The 23,300-nt window shown below is 41.3% G+C and overlaps 2 protein-coding genes across 4 annotated transcripts in view; one reads left to right on the top strand and one right to left on the bottom strand.

Annotated features, from left to right (window-relative positions):
- LOC122540051 (tRNA selenocysteine 1-associated protein 1-like) overlaps nt 1-6,552 on the bottom strand; it is a 67,320-nt gene extending 60,768 nt beyond the window's left edge. For all 3 annotated transcript variants that reach the window (XM_043675385.1, XM_043675384.1, XM_043675386.1), the window contains exon 1: nt 6,430-6,552. In XM_043675385.1, coding sequence (XP_043531320.1) covers nt 6,430-6,453 — 24 coding nt within the window. In that variant the 5' untranslated portion in view covers nt 6,454-6,552. The remainder of the gene's footprint in view (nt 1-6,429) is intronic.
- Nucleotides 6,553-6,768: 216 nt separating this feature from the next.
- pak1ip1 (PAK1 interacting protein 1) overlaps nt 6,769-23,300 on the top strand; it is a 67,852-nt gene continuing 51,320 nt past the window's right edge. The window contains exons 1-3 of the mRNA XM_043675387.1: nt 6,769-6,874; nt 13,378-13,540; nt 21,214-21,334. Coding sequence (XP_043531322.1) covers nt 6,779-6,874; nt 13,378-13,540; nt 21,214-21,334 — 380 coding nt within the window. The 5' untranslated portion in view covers nt 6,769-6,778. The remainder of the gene's footprint in view (nt 6,875-13,377; nt 13,541-21,213; nt 21,335-23,300) is intronic.

A 23,300-nucleotide genomic window follows, 5' to 3' on the forward strand; every position in this document is an offset into this window, starting at 1 on the left:
ACAGCACAGCAGGTCAGGCAGCATCTAGGGAACAGAAGATTCGATGTTTCGGGCACATGCCCTTCTTCAGGAATGAGCAGAGAGTGTTCAGCAGGAGAAGATAAAAGGTAGGGAGGAGGGACTTGGAGGAGGGGCGTTGGAAATGTGATAGGTGGAAAGAGGTCAAGGTGAGGGTGATAGGTCGGAGTAGGGTGGAGGCGGAGAGGTCAAGAAGAAGACTGCAGGTCAGGAAGGCGGTGCCGGGCTTCCTGACCTGCAGTCTTCTTCTTGTCCTCTCCGCCTCCATCCTACTCCGACCTATCACCCTCACCTTGACCTCTTTCCACCTATCACATTTCCAACGCCCCTCCTCCAAGTCCCTCCTCCCTACCTTTTATCTTCTCCTGCTGAACGCTCTCTGCTCATTCCTGAAGTAGGGCCTGTGCCCGAAACGTCGAATCTCCTGTTTCCTGGATGCTGCCTGACCTGCTGTGCTGTTCCAGCAATAAAGTTTCAACTTTGATCTCCAGCATCTGCAGACCTCACTTTCTCCTCGACCAAAACTGCACACAATACTCCAGATGCGGCCGCACCCAGAGTCTTATACAACTGCAACATTACCTCAGTACTCCGGAACTCAATTCCTCTACCAATAAAAGCCAGTACGCCATATGCCTTCTTCACTGCACTATTTACCTGGGTGGCAACTTTCAGAGATCTGTGTACATGGACACCAAGATCCCTCTGCTCATCCACACTACCAAGTATCCGACCATTAGCCCAGTACCCCATCTTTTTGTTATTCTTCCCAAAGTGAATCACCTCACACTTAGCTACATTGAATTCCATTTGCCACCTTTCTGCCCAGCTCTGCAGCTTATCTATATCCTGCTGTAACTTGCCACATCCTTCCTCACTGTCAACAACTTCTCCGACTTTCGTATCATCCGCAAACTTGCTCACCTAACCTTCTAACCCCTCTTCCAGGTCATTTATAAAAATGACAAACAGCAATGGTCCCAAAACAGATCCTTGCGGAACACCGCTAGTAACGGCACTCCAAGATGAACCTTTACCATCAACTATTACCCTCTGTCTTCTTCCAGCCAGCCAATTCCTAATCCAAACCTCCAACTCACCCTCAATCACTATTCCTGGAAATGTCCTGTCTCACCAGCAGGACAGACCCAGTAGAAGTGGTGGCATTGTGGCATACAGTTGGGAGGGAGCTGCTCTGGGAGTCCTCAACATTGACTCCAGACCCCAGGAAGTCTACCGCACTAAATGGACAGGCTTTGATCACATCTAGCAACTCAAGACTGGGCATCCATGTTGGCCATCAACAGCAGCAAAATTGTACTCCTGCACAATCTATAACCTCTTGGCGTGACATATTGCCCCACTCAACCATTACCTTCAAGCCAGCGGATCAATCCTTGTTTAATGGAGTGCACGAGGGCATGCCAAGAGCAGCACCAGACATACCTGAAGATGAGGTGTCAACCTTGTGAAGCAACCAAACAGGACTTCTTGCATAAGTGATAGACAGAGCTAAGCAATCCCACAACCAACAGATTGGATCTAAGCTGTGTAGTCCTGCTACATCCAGTCATGAATGGTGGTGGACAATTAAACAACTCAATGGAGGAGAAGGCTCCACAAATATCTCCATCCTCAATGAAAGAAGAGCTCAGTAAATCGGTGCAAAAGAGAAGGCTGAAGCTTTCATAACAATCTTTAGTCAGAAGTGCTAAATAAATAATCCATCTCAGTGTCTTCCAGTGGTGCCCAGCATGAGCTAATTCTGTTCACTCCATGTGACAAAGAAATGGTTGGAGACACTGGATACTGCAAAGGCGACAGGCCTTGACAACATTCCAGCAATTGTATTGAAGACTTGTGCTCCAAAACTTGCTGTTCTTCTAGCCAAGCTGTTCCAGTACAGTTACAACACTGGTATCGACCCAACAATGTGGAAAATTGCCCAAGTATGTCCTGTACATAAAAAGCAGGACAAATCCAACCAGGCCAATTACTGCTCCATCAGTCTACTTTCAATCATCAGTAATGTTCGGAAGTTGAAGGTATGTACTGTACCTTTGAGAGAGTGGCAGCTGAAAAGCTGGCAAGCATTGGTCATGTGACAGACCAGCAGACACAGTGTACTGGACTATTTGAAAATGTAACATTTGGGCTGTAACCTAGATACACGAGTTGCTTTCACAGCAGTTTGAATTTAACCAGCCTAAATTATATCTCAAAATACTAAAAACCAAACTATTTTGAAGTTTACTGTTTTGACAACATCGAACCAATGAGACAATCCGATGTTTGGGGTACAAAAAGCCAACATTTTGGACAGTTAGGCAGAGAAAGAGCACAGTCTACCATTGTTAGATTGACTGCCCAAAAACTCTGTCGAAGGTGCCTTTTCATATGAAAAATCTGTGAAGACCAAAGATGACTCAGGGAGATGTACAAATAGAGGAAGATCAACACTGGTTTTGAAACTTGAGTTACTGTAAATTTAATAGGGGCTTTATTGGATCAGTATAAAGTGGTAAACAACAAAGCTTTAAGAGAAAGGAAGTTTAGTGCTGTAAATAGTTGTTGTTTAATGTTCACTTTCTGAGTTAAAAAGTAAAATTGTTATTTTTTTCTTTAAATAGTGAAATTTGGGGTAGTTCCCTGTAACACATATTTTAACAGATTATGAGCCAAGGTGAACTTTTCTGTGTTTGGTTTAATTCGCAGAAGGGTTTACAACTGTGTCCTAAGATCAAAATGATGGAAGGTGTTATCAAGTATTATCAAGCAGCACCTGCACAGCAATAGATGCCCAGTTTGGGTTCTGCCAGGGCCACTCAGCTCCACAGCTCATTACAGCCTTGGTCCAAACACGGACAAAACAGCTGAATTTTAGAGGTGAGGCGTGAGTGACAACCCTTGATATTAAGGCTGCATTCAACTAAATGCCATGATTTGGAGATGTCGGTGTTGAACTGGGGTGTATAAAGTTAAAAATCACGCAACACCAGGTTATAGTCCAACAGGTTTACTTGGAAGCACTAGTTTTCGGAGCGCTGCTCCTTCATCAGGTCATTGTGGAGGACGCAATTGTAAGACACAGAATTTATAGCAAATGTTTACAATGTGATGTAAGTGAAATTATACATTGAAAAATACCTTGATTGTTTGTTAAGTCTCTCATCTGTTAGAATGACCATGATAGTTTCACTTCTTTCATATGTAAAAAAAGCTACATTCTCAGGTTAACTGTAACAATTTGTGTCAGCGCAGATAAGATGTTGAGATGTTGAAGGTGTTAGCCCCCCGTGTTCCCTATCTGTGCCATAATGTTTAGACTGATTCTAATCTAAAAAGTGAGTTAACAGAGTCCTACATGGATTCAGGCAGTTTTTGAGCAAAGTACAATGTAACTCTGCAAGTACAAATTCACCTCACAAACATGTGTGTGTGTGTGTGAGTGTCTGTGAGTGTAAAGTGGTCTAAGTCTGGGAGACAGTGCATGTGTGAGTGTGTGAGTGAGTGTGTCTGTAGGAGTATGTGTGCGCGTGCGTGTCATAGGCTTAGGCGACTTTACACTAACAGACACACATATACACTCTGCCTCACAAACACTCACAACCCCCCACACCGGACACACACACAAAAACTCACATGCACACATACACATATACGTTTGTGGGGTGAATTTGTACTTGCAGAGTTACATTGTACTTTGCTCAAAAACTGCATGAATCCATGTAAGACTCTGTTAACTCACTTCTTAGATTAGAATCAGTCTAAACATTATGGTACAGACAGGGAGCACAGGGTGCTAACACCTTTAACATCTTAACATCTTATCTGCGCTGACACCAATTGTTACAGTTAACCTGAGAATGTAACTTTTTAATAAATCACAAAACTTTGATTACTTTTTTTATTTACTTTTAGGTGTCATAACTTTTTAATAAATCACAAAACTTTGTTCACATATGAAAGAAGTGAAACTATCATGGTCATTCTAACAGATGAGAGACTTAACAAACAATCAAGGTAATTTTCAATGTAAAATTTCAGTTGCATCCCACTGTAAACTTTTGCTATAAATTCTGTGTCTTACAATTGTGTACTTCACAATGACCTGATGAAGGAGCAGCGCTCTGAAAGCTAGTGCTTCCAATTAAACCTGTTGGACTATAACCTGGTGTTGTGCGATTTTTAACTTTGACTAAATGAGACATCAAGGAGCCCTAGCAAAAGTGGAATCAATGGGTATCGGGGGCAAACTCTCCAGTGGTTGGAGTCATACTTGACACATGGGAAGATGGCTGTGGTTGTTAAAGGTAGTCATCTCAGCTCTAGGACTTTTCTGCAGGAGTTCCTCAGGGTACTGTCTACAGCCCAACCATCTTCAGCTGCTTCATCAATGATATCCCTTCCATCATAAGGTCAGACCTGGGGATGTTCGCTGGTGATTGCATGATGTTCAGCACCATTCACGACTTCTCAGATACTGAGGCAGTCCATGTTCAAATGCAACAAAATCTGCACAATATCCAGGCTTGGGCTGCCAAGTGGCAAGTAACATTCGTACCACACAAATGCCAGGCTATGACCATCACCAACAAGAAGAAAGTGAGGACTGCAGATGCTGGAGATCAGAGCTGAAAACTATGTTGCTGGAAAAGCGCAGCAGGTCAGGCAGCATCCAAGGAGCAGGAGAATCGACGTTTCAGGCATAAGCCCTTCTTCAGGAAGAAGCTTTGTGGGTGTACCACACCACATGGATTGCAGTAGATCAAGATGATAGCTCATTTCTACTTTCTCGCGACCAATTATGGATAGGCAATAAACGCTCTTCTAGCCAGTGACGTACACATCCCATGTAGAAATATAACACATGAATGAGATATAGATGGAGGCCATGCTGTCCTCGAATCTGCTTTCATAAGAACATTGCTGATTACTCCATATTCCTGCTTATCCACAACATTTCCCCTTCTTGCTAATCATGAATCCATCTACCTTTCAAAGACTATTCAAAGACTTTGCATGCATCACCTTTTGTGGAAGAGAGAATTTAAAGACCCTTCCCAGATGGTGCACATATTTTTTTCAGCTGAGTGGGCAACCTCAACTACGACACAAAGCTCCTGTTTATTGACTGCGAGGGTCTGCAAGTCACTCTTAGAATGCTGCCTGTCTTCTATCAAGACCTGATCAACATCTGGAACATGACTGACTCACGCTGGGACTTCCTGCCATCAGAACTAGCAGCTATTGTCACGGACACATTGCTCAGGAATCTGCACCTTCACCATCGCTGCTTCGAGTTGCTGCAGGGGGGTGGGCTGTGGCCATGGGGGTGACCTAAGTTGGGTGGCGGAGGTTTGAGCTGAATGTTGTTGCAAGAATTTGAAAGCAGAACAGCAGTGGACATCCAACTCACAGCCAATGCCATCTAACACCTGAAAATGCCAGTGACTGGACCTGACATTATGCTCTGTTTAGAGGATCCTCAAGTGAGCAGTGGAATCTTGTCTATGCAGACAGAATTTCACAATGGCTCAAAAGTCCTGAACCTCCCTCAGGAGCCTGCACCCTACAACCCGAGCCACCTCCTTAGTATGTGTTGCATGTCATTTGGGGAGTTCTTGTACAGCTGCTGCTGCACACCATCGACCTTGACTCTTACATCCGCTATCCAAATAAGCCTTAGCATACTTACTTGTCAGTGGGCAGTTGGGATCCCCAATGGAGTGAGTGAGTGAGTCCTCCCTCTTTCCATCAGGGACCTGGTTGGATGTGTTGCACACAGAAGTCCCTTATAACCACAGATTGTGGATTCACAGACTCCCAGTTCACCTTTTTATTTTATGGTACTGTGGTGCCCAAGGACCACGTATGTATTGGTTGAGAGCGTTTGCACTCTCTTTTTAGTTTTTTTTTCGAAAAACTTTGTTTTTTTGGTTGCACATCAGCCCCAAGCTCCTGAGCTTTGGGCACCTGGTGCAGAAGGGAGCGGACTGTTAAGACTCCTGGGCCTGGTCAGGCTGACAATAAACAGATCCAGGCAGCAAGCCGTGGATGGGGTCATCTCTGTCGACTGCCTGCCCCTCTTCCCCGGTTACGTTCATGCCCAGGTGTTCGTGGAGAAGGAGCATTCCGTGACCACCAATGCTCTCAATGCCTTTAGAGAGAGGCAGGCACTGCGGGGTTAGAATGCTTGTGTTTCTCCCTCCAACTCCATTTGAGTTGGTCGCTTCCTTCTCTCCCTAATTGCTCCGAATGTTAACAGCATTCCCCTAAAAGGGGGAATGTTAATCTTCAATTGGCCACATGGGTATTTTCCTGGTGGTGGAAGAAAGTGAATCATAAAGTATGCATACAATAGTGTCTTTTAACTGTGTCACTTTTTTTTAGAAAGGCAATAACACTCACGTCGCCCATCCACAGGGTGGCCATGCCCCCATGCGCCTGTTCCCGAAGTGTCTTCAATCCCGCCGCACATCCGATCAAAAGAATCGTCCACGTTCGTTATTCTGTCCTCTCCAAACGCCGGAGCGAAGCCCGATTTTTACTTCCTCATAATCAACTCGGAGGAGAAGTAACTTTGCTTATCACGCCGTGTGCCCGACATTGACAGCAGGCTGAGCAGTTACACAACCAAGAACATTTTAAATAATTTCCATCAGGATCAGCAAGTGGAATTGGGCATCCATTGACGTAATTCGACTGCGCCGAAGAAACGTTGTAGGACCTTTCCCACGAGCTGCGAGAAAGGCGAGAGATGGATGTTGAGACTGGGACTGATTCTGAGTTGGTGTTGATTGGTGGTTGCTACGAGCAGATTATTTTCGGTTATCGGATAAAAAAGCCTGGGCAGGTAAGAATGGATCTGTCGCTTATGCAGAGGCGGACTCTGTGGCTAAGAACAGTGTTAGGGTTTACCTGATGGTTCTGTGCCGCAAGACCCCTATCATGTAGTTCAGCTTCTGAAGCCGATCTTCTTGGATGCCTTTTGGAGAGAGAGGGAGCAACCCCTTAGACCTATGCAGAAAAACATGGATTTATTCCTGAATCATTCTTCTAAGTTAACGACATTTTGTTAATTCTAAAAGGCTATATTTTCAAAGGCCAGTAGCAGATTCAAATGATTTGAGAACCATTAGGATGCTTGATCTATTATATGGGCGGCACGGTGGCTCAGTGATTCCAGCCCCGGGTGCCTGTCTGTTTGGAGTTTGCACATTCTCCCAGTGTCTGCGTGGGTTTCCTCCGAGTATTCCAGTTTCTTTCCACAATCCAAAGATGTGCAGGTCAGGTGAATTGGCCATGCTAAGTTGTCCAAAGTGTGAGGTACATTAGTCAGGAGTAAAGGTAGGGGAATGGGTCTGGGTAGGTTACTCCTCAGAGTGTTGGTGTAGACTTGTTACGCCAAAGGGCCTGTTTCCACACAGTAGGGAATCTTATCTATTTGGATGGTCATTTAAAATTAACCATGATGTGGAGGTGCTGGTGTTAGACTGGGGTAGATAAAGCCCAACAGATTTATTTGGAAGTACTAACTTTCAGAGCACTGCTCTTTCATCAGGTAACTAGGATCATATTGCAAAAGATCACAGTGTCATGCAATGAAAATGAAATATTGAACAAACTTAAATTGCTGTTGAAGTCTTTCATCTTTTAGAATGGGTTGCAGGTTTTGTTTCATTAGTATGTAAATCCCAAAACTTCTTTTAAGTTATATTCTTGATAACTCAAGGTCTTAGAACATAGGACATAGAAAAGTACAACATAGGGCAGGCCCTTTGGCCCACCATGTTGTGTTGAGGATTAATCCCTGCTCTATCTGTTGGTTCCCTTTCCTCCCTCTGACTGTAACCCAGCTATCCTTATCCTGCATCTGAGGAGTGACCTGGCAGCCATCGTTTCTCTCCACCCTCTCTCCTTGCCGTTCTGTTTAAAAAATATGTTTTTTACTCCTCTTCCCTGCAGTCCTTTACTCCTCCCTTGCATCTCTCGGCAAATTGAGGCCCGATGCCTGAGGTAAGTATTTTAAACTGTTATACTCACCTTCCCAGCAGTCCTCCGCTCCTCCCTTGCAATTTTTAGCAAATAAGAAAAGATAACATCTTAGCTCAGACAACATATTAAAGGTGTGTGTGTGTATTTATGCAACGTGTTGTTGCATAAACAGAAGATCAGAGATCGGGTGACCATCCTCCAAGGCGAACTTCGGGATATGCAACAACGCAGAGTGGCCGAGCAGAGGCTGATAGCCAGGTTTGGTACCCATGAGGATGGCCTCACTCATATGCAGCCCTCACACTCAAACCCACTCACACACCCTCTCACAGGCTTATACTCCTGCACATTCACGCACACACTCTACCAAGCACACACACATGCAAAAATGCACTCTTTCACACTCTCACACTCTCTCTCATCTGCTCCAACACCCCCCCTGCATGCACGTGCGTATATATAACACACCACACACACATCTATGGGGTGAATTTGCAATTGCAGAATTGTATTTGCAGATATATTCTATTTTTGCTCAAAAAGCACCAATCTTCAGGCAGTCACTCCATTGAACATTTTATAAATTCCTACTTTGGAAACAGAACCAGTCTGACTCAAGATTGGGATACAGACAGACTCTAACCTCATACCTTGAATACATTTTCTTTAATTCATTTTTTCTTATAAAACCTTAAGTTATCTTAAGAATGTAGCTGGGGTTTATATATTAATGAATAGAAACTTGTAACCTATTCTAAAAAGACAAAAGACTTAACAGCAATCTAAGTTAGTTCAATATATTGTTTTAATTGAATGGCACTGTGATCTTTTGCTATAAATCCTGTGACTTATAATCCTGCCCCAGTACTTAGCTGATTAAGGAGCAGCACTCTGAAAGCTAGTACTTCCAAACAAATTTGTTGGACTAAAACCTGGTGTTGTGTGACTTTTAACATTAAAGTTAACAAATGGACCATTGCTTGGGAATCTGGACTGTCAGTCAGATTCTGCGTATCCATCTTAGGACAGATCAAACAGAGACACACGAGACTTCCTAGAAGCATTATATTCCAACTGGAACTGTATCAACAAACATATCGAGTTGGACCCCATCTACCACCCCCTGAGAGGGGGAAAAACAGAAAATTACATCACCACAGGAAATGACAACACCAACCCGAAGAAACCCAAACATATAAATAGAAAGCAGGAATCATATACAGTACTTCGCCTGAGGCCCACTGAAGATGTTACCTAGTATGGTGACGAAACATCTGGAAATGAACCTTCCAGCTCAGTGAGCAAACCTACATCCAGAACCTCAATCTGAGCTACAAATCTTCTCAAAATTTGCTAAGTGCTCCGAAAGCTAGTGCTTCCCACTAAAAGTGTTGGACTATAACCTGGTGTTTGAGTTTTAACTTAGCAAGAAAGAAGTAAATGTTTCAAAATAGTTAGAACATAGAAAAGTACAGCACACAACAGGCCCTTTGGCCCATGATGTTGTGCCGAGATTTAATCCTAATGTAAAATATAGTAATTTAACCTATGCACCCCTCAACTTACTGCTATCCATGTGCATGTCCAGCAGTCGCTTAAATGTCCCCACTGACTCTGCTTCCAGCACCACAGCTGGCAATGCATTCCATGCATTCACAACTCTTTGCGTAAAGAATCCACCTCTGACGTCTCCTTTATACCTTCCTCCTAATATCTTCAAACTATGACTTCTTGTACCAGTCTCGTCCCTGGGGAAAAGTCTCTGGCTATTGACTCTATCTATTCCTCTTATTATTTTGTACACCTCGATCAGGTCTCCTCTCTTCCTCCTTCTCTCCAGAGAGAAAAGTCAGAGCTTATTCAACCTTTCTTCATAAGGCAAGCCCTCCAGTCCAGGCAGCATCCTGGTAAATCTTCTTTGCACCCTCTCCAAAGCCTCTGTATCTTTCGTATAGTAGGGCGACCAGAACTGGACACAATATTCCAAGTGTGGTCTCACCAGGGACTTGTATAGCTGCAGCAAAACCTCAAGGCTCTTAAACTCGATCCCCCTGTTAATGAAAGCCAAAACACCATATGCTTTCTTAACAACCCTATCCACTTGGGTGAGGAGAAAGTGAGGTCTGCAGATGCTGGAGATCAGAGCTGAAAATGTGTTGCTGGAAAAGCGCAACAGGTCAGGCAGCATCTAGGGAACAGGAGAATCGACGTTTCGGGCATAAGGGATTCCTGAAGAAGGGCTTATGCCCGAAACGTCGATTCTCCTGTTCCCTAGATGCTGCCTGACCTGCTGCGCATTTCCAGCAACACATTTTCAGCTATCCACTTGGGTGGCAACTTTGAGGGATCTATGACCTTGCACACCCAGATCCCTCTGTTCCTGCACACTGCCAAGAATCCTGTTTTTAATCCTATATTCAGCATTTGAGTTCGACCTTCCAAAATGCATCACTTCACATTTATCCAGGTTGAGCTCCATCTGCCATTTCTCAGCCCAGCTTTGTATCCTGTCTGTCGCGCTGCAGCCTGCAGTAGCCCTCTATACTAACGACGACACCTCCAACCTTTATGTAATCAGTTTGTTTCAGTTTTAGTACACGTTCAATTTCAAATCGGATATAATAATAACAAATTAAGCCTGTCAAGAAATATTGGATTAAGAAAGAGTTGAAACGTGCAAAGAATTGTTCAAGTAGTGTGTTTAATTTTTCTTAACCTGAAGTATTTTAATATTTTTTCCTTGTTTCTTTTATCTCCCTTCTTCAAGTCAATAAAATTTCATTTTATTTACTCACCAATTAAAATCTGAAAGAATGGGTCTGTGCCTACTAACGCATTCACTGTCAGACAGGTTGTTTAGTAGTAATGAAGACTGGTAAAAGGGTACTTACTCTGGATCAGACAAATCCTAACTAATCTACTGAGTTTAGCATGTACATACCAGTGAATGCAATAACGTCACACTACTGTATTCCATTTGTTTCATAATGTGTCAAATAGCAAGAAACAATGAGCATCACAGCTTCTGGAGGAGGGAGTGGTTTACTAATTTGCATATTTAACCGTTAACAGTTGTGAGCACTGTTTGTACTACGTTTAAATTACCTCAACAGCTGAATTAACAACAAAGTAACAGGCTGAAGTAGGTAACCTCTTTTGATTGAGTCTCTACTTAAATTATATTTTAGATTGATGCATAAATAACATTCATCGAAAAAAATAGGCACAGGATCACAAACCTCATCAATTTACTGCTTGCTTTTTGTTTTAATATTGCGGCCTTTTTCTTCCAACTGGTTTATATATGTGATGATTTAGCTTATAGTGTGCCATCTCTTTTGAGTGGCTCATAGGGCCCCTTCTGTACTGTAAGATTCTTTGTCCCATCTGTACTTCAAAAGATTTACTACTGCCTATACCACATGCATTTTCCTGCACCAGACCCATAGCATCCTATAACTCTTCAAGGGCATATTTAAGTACTTCATTAGAGGCTGTGCAATTTCCCATCTCAACTAACATTCCAGACCTCCTCCAATTCTGGGTGAAAAGGTTTTTCCTCCAATCTCCTCCATACCTTCAACATTAGAACCCCTTATTATTGAACTTTCAACAAAAATTAACAACTGCTTTCTATTCAACTGTCAATGCTCCTCATCATTTTATACACCTCTATCAACCTTCTCTCCTCCCAAGCAAACAACTTGAGCTTAATTAGTCATTTTTCATAGCTGAAATACTCCATCTCATGCAATATCCTGTTGAATTTTCTTTGCGCCCCTTCCAGTGCAGCGACATCCTTCCTATCGTGTGCGCAGTGTTTCAGCTGTAGCCGACAAAGTCCTATCCAGCTCCAATGTGATCTTCTGTTCTTATAATCTATGCCAAGACTGACAAAAGCAAGCAAGCCATATGCTGCCTGAACTACCCTATTAACCTGTCCTGCCACATTTAAGAATTTGTGAATAAGCACTCCAAGTATCCTGAGTTTTCTCGTATCTTTACATTCATTGAATAGTCTCTTTTCTTGTTCCTTTATCCAAAATGCATTACTCACATTTGTCAGGGTTAACTTCTATCTGCCATTGATCTGCCCGTCTGACCAATCTATCTTTATCCTCCTGTATCCTTACTGCCGGCAATCCAGGCCAATCTTTTTGTCATCTACAAATTTAGTTTTCATCCCTCCTGCAATCTCATCTACATCATATATGAATATCACAAACAATGAGTGACTGAACACTGATCCCTGTGGAATGCCACTGCACAATGGATGCAATAACATAAACACCATTCATCTCTTTCTCTCTCTCTCTTTTTTTCTCTCTCTCTCTCTCTCTCTCTCTCTCTCTCTCTCTCTCTCACCCACCACCGTCACGCAGCAAATATTCGATCCATCTTGCCAAGTTGCCCTGGACCCCATGAGCTTTTAACATCTTTATTAGTTTCCCACTATCGGACCTGTTAAGGCCTTTCCGAAATCCATTTGTCTCACAACTGTGCTGTTTCTCCTCAGCCCTGCACTTTTCACCCATTCAATGCCCTGTTTCAAAGTTCTATTGTACGTTTTGAGGCAGTGTATTCCAGATCATAATAATTTCGTCAAATGTATCACAACCAAGGTACAAAATTTTAAATGCTGTGTGTGGATCATTTTGTCAGTTTGTTTTTGGTTTCCTGAATCTATTACTATCCTACTCATTGATTACTGTTGTTTCCAGTTATGCATTATCTGAAAGCTTTCGAATTGTTCCTTATATTCCTTGTACTTGGCCAGTACAGGTCATTCTGCTAGAACATGAGTTTCATTAATACAAATTTGCTAGAACGCAAAAGACAAATTTGACTTTACTCAAACGCATGGTGACTAAAATGTGAACTTTTAAAGTGTGTAGTGGTTATTAATGTGATTCCTGCCCCATTAGTTTAAATCGTGCTACTATTACATGATTTTCTTCTCACACGTGGTTACACAAGAATGGAACTACCGTGTTGGAGCAGAATTGACTGTTATGTATATTAAAACTTTCTAACACTACTTACTCTATCACACTCCCTCTCATGTCTCAGTCATTCGCCAGCACTCTCAACTCTTTGTGCATTAGTCAATTTTGTTTCCAAACTGCCTCTATCCTTCAGCTGATGTGCTTCAATTTTGCTAACGTCTATTATGTACAACTTTATCTGGATACTTTATCTGGATCAAGAGGCACTTGGCCTTTGGAAGACCATTTGCACAATATGAGTGTGAATATACATGTAAAATAACTTGAATTTTCATCTGAAAGTGTCCCATGCAATTGAAACTTAATAAATACAATTACAAATGCCATCTAAAATTGTGTTGTTTGCACTTTCTAGAACTGGAATCCAGAACCTGACTTTACTCATCATGCTCATACAGCCTCTTTAACCACTGTGGCTATAAACGATTGCTACGTGGCAACAGGCAGTAAAGATGAAACTATTCAGCTATACAACATGAAAAAGAAAATCGATCAAGGATCGTTATTGTACCATGATGGTGAGTAAAAATGTGCTTTCACATTTTGATATTGATCCTTTTGTGGGTAACCCAAGGTAACTCAAAGAATTGGTTACTAAAATTATTGCCGGTGCGGTGTAGAAAGCAGAAATTTCTGATTTATTGAGAATTATTACTGGGATCCTGAGTGTACTTCTGTTAAATACCTGTACTGTAGGCTTGGAGTAGAAAATAATGATTGTCTTTGGATCTTAATTTCTGATGAAATATTGGAATTTCACATGATAATGCCAATGAGAGATTCTTCAAGACAGAGTTTATTAGATAAAGCTAAAATCAAAAAACACCAGAGGCACTTGGCCCTTAACATGGTCACATTTTAGCATTTAGTTTAATAATGAGAACCTTGGGCTAGAAACAATATACTAAATCTGTTTTAGGAAAATTACAAAGGAATGAGTGCAGATTTGGCCGGAATGAACTGAGAAAAGGAGTTGTGCAGAAAAGGAGTTGTGTTTAAAGAAGAAGGGCAGACTTTTAGAGAATAAGTCACGATTCTCAAGATTAAAATATCTAGAAAGATTCTAGAAAGGGGATAAACCATCCATGGTTGACCAGGGAAGTTAAGGATAGCACCAGTCTAAAAGAAAAAAAGTATTGAATATTAGTGGTAAGCCAGAGTTTTGAGAAAATGTTTAAAACCAGCAAAAGATGCCCAAAAAAGAGGGAAACTAAATTGAGGTGAAACTGGCAAGTAATATCAAAACAGAAACTTAAAGATATATAGTTAAAAAGGAAGAGAAAGGCCAATGTGAAAATGTGGCCCTTGAAGAATGAGAATGGGAAAATAATATGCGAACTGAGAAATGGCAAAGGTGTTGAATAAATATTTTGCAGCAATCTATTCATTGACTACAGTTCAGCCTTCGACACTATTATCCCCTCGAGACTGACTACTAAACTTAGTGATCTCGGACTAAGCCCCACTCTCTGCAACTGGATCCTCAGTTTCCAGGCCACAATCAGTGAAGATTGGGGACGATATTTCATCGTCACTAACACTCAACATTGAAGCCCCCCCCACCCCGGTTACATACGCAGCCTCCTACTGTACTCGCTGTTTACCCATGACTGCGTTGCCAAATACCAGACTAATGCCATTTACAAGTTCGCTGTTGACACCACCAAAGTCAGTCGAATCTCAGATGGCGATGAATCAGACTACAGACAGGAGATGGTAGATGTTTAAAAATGGTGCACTAAGAACAACCTTGCTCTCAATGCCAGCAAAACCAAGGAACTTTCAGCGGGATGTTACTCAAGCCTCCTACCATTAACAGAACAGAGGTGGAATGAGTGGAGAGTATCAAGCTCCTGGGAGTGGTCATCCACAACAAGCTTTCCTGGACTCTTCATGTGGATGCACTAATTAGAAAGGTCCAACAATGTCTCTTCTTCCTCAGGCAGCTGAGGAAATGTGGCATGACGGCGAATACCCTTGCCAACTTTTATAGGTGTGACATCGAGAGCATTCTGTCTGGATGTATCACTAGCTGGTACCATTCAAGATCAGGGACGGTTACGGAGCGTGGTGAACTTGGCCCGGACGATCACAAAGGCCAACTTCCTATCTATAGAATCTGTCTACTAGACCTGCTGTCAAGGAAAGGCCGCCAGCATTCTTAAAGATCCATCCCACCCTGGCAATGTTTTTCTATAACCTCTACCATTGAGGAGAAGGTACAGAAGCCTGAACACAAACATAAGCTGGTTTCGCAACAGTTTCTACCCTACTGTTGTTAGAATACTGACTGGACTCTCAAACTCTCAACATTTGCCTGGACCTGTATTTTTGATTTTGCCGCTGTTACCTATATTATTTACTGTCTATGCTACTTAACTATGTGATCTGCCTGTGATGATTGCAAGACAAAGCTTTTCACTGTGCCTCAGTACATGTGGCAATAAATTCAATTCAATGCATCTTCATGGGAGAATCATCAATAATATTTCAAAAATGCTAAATAATCAAAGGGCAAAACTGGGTGAGGAAATAAATAATAATCACTAGAAAAAAAATGCTTCAGATAGAGGAGTCCAAAACTTGAGGGCATAGGTTTGCGGTGAAAGGGGGAAGATTTAAAAGGAGCCTAAGGAGCAATTTTTATGCAGAGGATGGGGCATGTGTAACAAGCTGCCAGAGAAGATGGTGGAGGCAGGAACAGTTACAACATTTAAAAGGCATTTGGATTGTTACATGAATCAGAAGGGTTTAGAGGAATATGGGCCAAATGCTGGCAAATAGGACTAGATCTGTTTAGGATATCTGGTTGAACTGAAGGGTCTATTTCCATGTCATATAACTTTATGTCAATAACTATAACTGTAAATGAATCGGCCTAAAAGCTGATAGGTTCTCTAAACCAGGTATCCCAAGCTGTTATAGAAAGAAACCATGATGTGGAAACATTGGTGTTGGACTGGGGTGGACAAAGTCAGAAGTCACATGATACCAGGTTATAATCCAACAGGTTTATTTGAAATCACAAGTTTAGAATCACATTTGAAATGACAAGTGACTTCACCTGATGAAAGAGTAGTGCTTTGAAAGCTTGTGATTTCAAATACTGTAAAACTATCAAAGAAAGTGGCTACAGAGGTAGTGGGCATACCTTAGAATAATTCTTAGATTCTGGAATGTCCCAGAGGATTGCAAAACGACAATATGCAAAGAGAATGAGTCACAAAACACATCATGCAGGCCAATCAACTTAACATCTGTCACTGGGAAAATTTTAGAATCTATTAGAAAGGATTTATAGAAATCATTTAGAAATGCATAATATAATTAAGCAGAGTCAGCATGGCTTCATGAAGGGGAAATCATGCCTAACATGTAGTACATTGTCAAACACCTTCAGAAAATCCAAATGTATTAAGTGCACGGCTGCTTTCCCTTTTGTCTGGAGTCAGTTAGCTCACTTGATTGGTTGATGGGTTTGCATCACGGAGTGAAACAAGCAGTGTGAATTCAGTTCCTACGCTGCCTCAGGTTACCCTGAAGGATTCTCCTTTTTAACGTCTCCCCTTCACCTGACTTACGGTGACTGTTGGGTCAGCCCGTCATCAGAGTTGGAACAATATGGCTGTCTGCTGGCATAAACGTGGCGGAAAGTTTCAGCTGCATTAGCTGCCTGGTCAAGCATTAAAATGAAATCATAAGTTAGCACAATGGTAGCTTTGAGGAGGAGGTAAATCTAAGGTAACGGATTCTATTTTGAACAAGGGATCTGACAAATTAATGTACAGGGAATTCTGTAGAAACCACAGCTGCAGATGTCTATAAGAAATGTCTGGAAATCGACAGCCTGAAGTTCGTAATTCAGCAAGAACTAAAAGCAAAGTATGATCCCACAATAGCAGAGACAAATGATAAATTAAAAGAAAGACGAGATTATGTCTTAAAACCCTGGGAGTTCAGACAAGTTTATTGAACTGTAAAAGTGATTGAGTTTCGGTTTAATTAATGGAATAGATATGGTCATATCGGTAAAAGAGCAACTGTAGAAATATTTAGAGTAGGGCCAGTAAATTTCATCTTAAAAGACAGCAGGTGATTAGGATGAGTTATTAGTTGCAGCTGAAAGATAGGGGTCATTGTTTACCTGACCTTCCAAGGTTTGGTGAAACAGAAATTGCTCACAGCCTGGTGGTTAATGTATAATAGCTAACTTTTTATTAGAATTTTTATTATGAATTTTATCACAATTAGTATGAATTATCATTTTTTTGTATTTCCTGTGATTAGGACAGCAGGAAACATTAAGCTGAGTAAAGAATTTGATAAGGATAGCAATGAATAACAGAATTCAAGTGTCCTTAGCGATGAGCAAGTCAGGGAAGTGTCTGAAAAAGGGTATAACTATTAACATTGGAATGTAGATTAATGGAGTACATTTTAAGGTCCCACGGCCTGATGATGATGATGCCTTTTGATGAGGTGTTTCACAAGTTTGGATATATAGATTGGGGGAAGTTGTTGGTAGGAATAATGACATCAATGTTGCAGGTTTTTTATTGTGAAGCAAAATGTTTAAAATTGTTATATACAGTTGGGCAAACCATTGTCATAGACCTCTCTGAGCCACACTTAGGAGGGTAGCTGTGCCCAACGTGAAAGCCAGAGAGCTCTTGCTAGCCTCTCCTGCATGTATGGTAAAAGAGCTCTGTTGAACACAGACCTCAAGACTCCTCTCCCCAACAGTGACCTTCAGGTTAATCCACCAACAGTCATCTCTCTCATGAAAGAGCAGCCCTATCGTCCTCTGGGACCATGAAGACTTTATCTAGCTGCTTGTTATTTCCTCAAAGAATTCAAATAAATGTAAGGCATGATTTCTGCATTCTGATCCATCTCTGTTCCCTCCTGAGATCTCCAGTCTCAGATGCTAGTCCTCCACCAATTCTATTCATTCACATGATATCAAGAAATGACTAAAGGCAATGGATCTCTGACCTCTGTTTGTGCCTCACTTCTAGTCAAGCTTTTGTAGTACACCTACAACATTGGCGTACACCTGGCAATGCGTAGAATTACTCAGGTATGTCCTGTCTGTAAAATGGACAAATCCAGCATGATCAATGATGAACAGGTTGTTGACAGTGCTTTCTGTTAGTGAAAAGTCTTCAGCACTCTTGAGTAACATGTGGTGATGTCACTGAGTTGTGTATCATTAAACATAAATAGCAGTGTGGGCAGAGTTAGAACACACTAGAAGGAACAATCTAGAAGACAGACTAGGGTGAGACTCTCTTGAAGAAACACAAAGCACATGGACATGACCACACAAAGAAACTGGTCAGGTGTTTCAGTTTCTGCTGTAGTTCTTTAGCCAGTTTGTGTGATGGTGTCCCTGGTAGTGATACTATGGGTCTGAGTGGGATGTTTGGTTTGTGCACTTTAGGTAGTCCACAGAATCTCGGGGTGTTGTTGCTTTCAGGTTTCAGGCCAGAGAAACAATAGCCAACCTGCTGGATATACAGAACAGACAACAAGACGGGGAACCTATCAACAAAGACTGCATACTCAAACTACTGGACCTGTGCCTCACAACACACTTCACATTCAACAACCAAATATATGAACAAATCAACGGCACACCCATGAGCTCATCCATCTCTGGACTCATAGCAGAAGCGGTAATGCAAAATTAGAACAAACAGTCTTACTGCAAATTCAACCCAAACTCTGGGTCAGATATGTAGATGATACCTTTATAATCATTAAAAACACAGAAATAGAGAACACACACCAGATCATCAACGCCACACTCACAGGAATCCGATTCACTAGAGAGGAAGAAAAGGGCAACCAACTCCCATTCCTAGACCCCAACACACACATAAGAGGTTGCATCAAGACACTATTCAAAAGGGCCACAACACACTGCAGCACACCAGAACTGCAAAAAGAGGAAGAAGGACACCTATAAAAATGTATTTGCCAAAAACGGATACCCCCGTAATTTCATCAACAGATGCCTAAGAGAAAGACAACGGAACGAGGACATGCCACAACCCAAAAGACTAGCCACACTACCATACATCAAAAACATTTCTGAACTGACAGCCAGACTACTGCGACCACTAGGACTCATAACAGCACACAAACCAACAGCCACTCTCAAACAATAACTCACCAAGACGAAGGACCTGATACCCAGCATGAGCAAAACCAATGTAGTGTACAAAATCCCATGCAAGGACTGTACAAAACACTACATAGGACAAACAGGAAGACAGCTAACGGTCCACATCCATGAACACCAATTAGCTACGAAACGACATGACCAGTTATCCTTAGTAGCCACACACTCAGATGACAAACTCAGATGTTCAACTGGGACAACACTATTATTATAGGACATGCCAAACAGAGAACAGCCAGGGAATTCCTAGAGGCATGGCATTCATCCACAGATTCAATCAATAAGCACATCGACCTGGACCCAATATACTGGCCACTGCAGCGGACAGCTGGAACTGACAACTGGAAGCAGCAGGTACAAATCACTATAAATGCCGGAGGAAAGATCACAGAAGCGCTTCACAGGAGGCTCCCAAGCACTGAGGATGTCACCTAGACAGGGGACGAAACGTCTGCAACACAAATTCCCAGCTTGGCGAACAGAACCACAACAATGAGCACCCGAGCTACAAATCTTCTCCCAAAGATTACTTGTAGATCAGGAAAAATTGTTTGTTTTGGCATGGCACTCAAAAAGCAGGTGACATTGATTTAAGCTATATTGTAAAAGAACAAATGCTGACATGAAGCCAAACCTTTTCACCAACATACAGATGTGCTGTAGAATACACTGGTTGGTTGGTTGGATGCTGAGTCAGTTGTTATCTGAAGAGGGAAAAACTTGCAGAGCTGTGGAGAAAGAATGAGTGTGGGACTAGCTGAATTTCTCTTGTAGAAAATCCAAGGGAACTAAAGAGCTGAATGGCCACCTTCTGTCCTGATTCTATTCTACAAAGAATTGGCAGTTCTACACTCAGGGTGAGACGTTAAATGCAAGATCATAGCAGTAGTAATTGTATGAGGGTGAGCCAATGAATGCAAGAAAGGAAAACAGAAATTGCTGGAAAATCTCAGCAGGTCTGGCAGCATTTGTGGAGAGAAATCAGAGTTAATGTTTTGGGTCCAGTGACCCTTTATTCAGAACAGATGACTGAAAACTTTGAGTCGCTCTTAATAAGAAAATTTTGGGAGGTGAGTGAAGGGATTAGTTGTGGATTGATCTGTTTGTTTCTAATGCCCCTGCCTGTTGCTCAAAATGTATTAACTCAACCCTATCCAAACTTCACTATCTCTGATTTTCGATTAAATGGATTTATTGAGAGCAGAGGAATGGATTTTGACATCTTCCTGGTGAAGATGCATGCTGTACATTTAAACACTTTTTATTTTATAAGCGAAGGATTTTGGGGGAACTTAAAACCTCTTCTTCTTCTCTTAAACCTCTACATGTGACCAAGTAACTGTGCACAAGCTAGGGATTTTACAGAATCTACAGAATTCAGCTCCACATTTGGCAGAGAACTAAGATTGCAAGGGGTATTATAAATGTTTTTGGAAAGTATTGAGAGTAATGACATGCAATCATTGCTGTTGATATTGAATATTGTATATACTTGTGTAAAAGTTGAATGTTTTAGACTATTCCTGAAAGTTAAATTTATGGGGTTGACTATTGCACAGATACTAGTTTTGAGAATGGATTACTGGTAGTAACTTTTATTTATACATACTGGTACAAAAATTAGTTCTGGTCTAAACGAATGAATGAATGAACTGAAATGTGCTATAGTAAACCAAGTGCTTATAAGTAGAGTTATGAATGAATAGAGGAAAGTTATAGAAAACAAAGAGCGATAACTAGAGTGTGAATGAATAAATGTGATTTTAAGTGGGTTAAGGGAAACATGGTTTTCTTTATAAACGTGGTTTGTACTGCAATATAGTAGGGTCACCTTTTACATGATATAAATGGAAAATACAAAGTTTTTGGCCAAAATAGAGGGTCGACTTTTACATGAGATCAACTTTTACATGCCTATATACACTATCTGCTTTTAATAAGTGATCTCTGGTTTGTATATGCTTTTTTTATTGTTAATCTAATCTTGACCTACATTTTCTGAAGGTACAATAACCTGCCTTGAATTCTATGGAAATACACACTTGCTCAGTGGAGCAGAAGATGGACTTATCTGTGTGTGGGACATTAAAAGATGGGTCTGCCTGAAGACTATTCGAGCTCATAAGTAAGAACCATTCATGCAATTTGGCGCTAGTAAATTTTCTTAAAATGTGTGTGACTGGAAGCGATATTCATCAAATTTCAAATTATAGTGAAGTATGACTAGTAGATATCAAAATACGAGCTCAAGTAACAGTCCAATTCCAGTATTTTAAAGATTTCCAGTATTCTGGTGCAATCAAAATGCATTTCTCATTTGGAAAAGTAATGAAAAACAAAACCAGAGCCCCAAAACTGAGTAACAAAATTAAAAGGTTAGAGACAAAAAACCTGCTGATTTTGGAATCCAAAGTAGGCAGAGGCTGAAAGAACACAGCCAACCAGGCAGCATCAGGAAGTGTAGAAATTGATGTTTTGGGTGTAATCCTCCTTCAGGACACAGTCTGGCTTGTTGTGATCTTCCAGCTTCCTGCCTGTCTACTAACAAAATTAAAAGGCTGAATATGCAAATGCAGAGGACAAGTGAAAAAGGCACATTAGATTATAAAACAAGAGAAAAAAAAGAGATTAGTGACTTAAATTTAAAGAAAGTCCAGGGTTAGACTCTGGATGAGTATGAGGCAACAGAACTAACTAGGGACAAAAATGGAGATGAGTTCATGAAGGTAGAAGGTACAGTAGAAGTACCAAATGAATATTTTATAATGTGTTCTTCAAGGAAGAGAACCTTGCAAAGTTGTGATGAATAAAGCCAGAATGCTGGATGTGATCTTAAAAATTAAAGTGCAAGGAAGGTGAGCAGTTTTCCAAGACTGCTTCAATGTCTGAAGTGGGAAAGAATTGATGAAATAGTTCAGGATGGTTTGACCTCTGGCATGGACCCTGAGGAACATTTGCAGTTATGTACCCCAGTTCACATTTGATTGATCTCTAAGCTTCAATTACATTCCTTTGTGATAGATTTGATCCAATCAGTGGGTCACGTTTTGCTAGAGTTCCATGACTCCATATGAGCTCCAATGTTGCCTTGATGTCAAGGGCTAACTTGCCTGTAACAACTGTGTCATTTATAAATGGTAGTAGAAGTTTATTTGTCCTTTAGTCATCTGGAACCACCTTTGCCACTATGGAGGATTGGAAAATGATGGTTAGAGCCTAAACTACTTCTCTAGCATCCCTTAACAGCCTACATTTTTTATTGCCCTTTTAAAATCATTAATACTTGCCTTCTCACTGTTGAATGAATCTAATTTCACACTTCTCCCCAATTGTATTGTGTAAATTATTGTTTCTTTTTTTTGTGAAAATGATAATAATTACTTAAGCACCATACCTGCATTGTATGCCTCCTCTTGTGCTCCTGGTAAGGCCTAATCTTTTTTCTGCCTTCAGGATCTTACTGATATTTCTCTGTTATTGGCAATATGGACCATGATCTCTGACTGTTCTTCTAACCAGTCATATCCTTGATCCTGACATAAGTAAGGCAATACAATGTGCTGGAGCTACACCTGCAATCACAGATACAATTTTCTTTCCAGGGTTCCCGCAAAAACCTCCCTGCCCCCACTCTCAAAAAAAACCTACTGTAACATGCTTTCTGTGCCACCCCACTCCTTGCAGCTGTGCTATCCATGTGGCACAGAATGTGTATTCAGAGGTTGGGGTTCTACCGTACTTCTTTTCTCGCCTCTTAACTAGATATACTCACTAGTTATTAACCAATCAATTCTCTTCTTGGTTGAAACAGCATTATAGTGGAATTCCATATGGTGCTTTAGTTGTTCGTGATTTTGCTAAAGGTTCTCCCCTAACTTCATTGCTTTGCTCACCGTGCTCAGTCTTCACCCAGATCTGCAACAGTTGCTGCTGTAAGTTAATCACTGATATGCCTGCTCCACATTTTAGTTCTCGGATCTAGCTATCTCCTGCTCTTTCACACAGTCAACATTTTTTTTAAAGTTAAAGACCTAAATAGCACCTAGTCCCTTGTGATCAAATTCCCTGGATTAAGTATTCTTTCACAGCAG

The sequence above is a fragment of the Chiloscyllium plagiosum genome, chromosome 33, assembly GCF_004010195.1.
Source record: "Chiloscyllium plagiosum isolate BGI_BamShark_2017 chromosome 33, ASM401019v2, whole genome shotgun sequence".
Taxonomy (NCBI): domain Eukaryota; kingdom Metazoa; phylum Chordata; class Chondrichthyes; order Orectolobiformes; family Hemiscylliidae; genus Chiloscyllium; species Chiloscyllium plagiosum.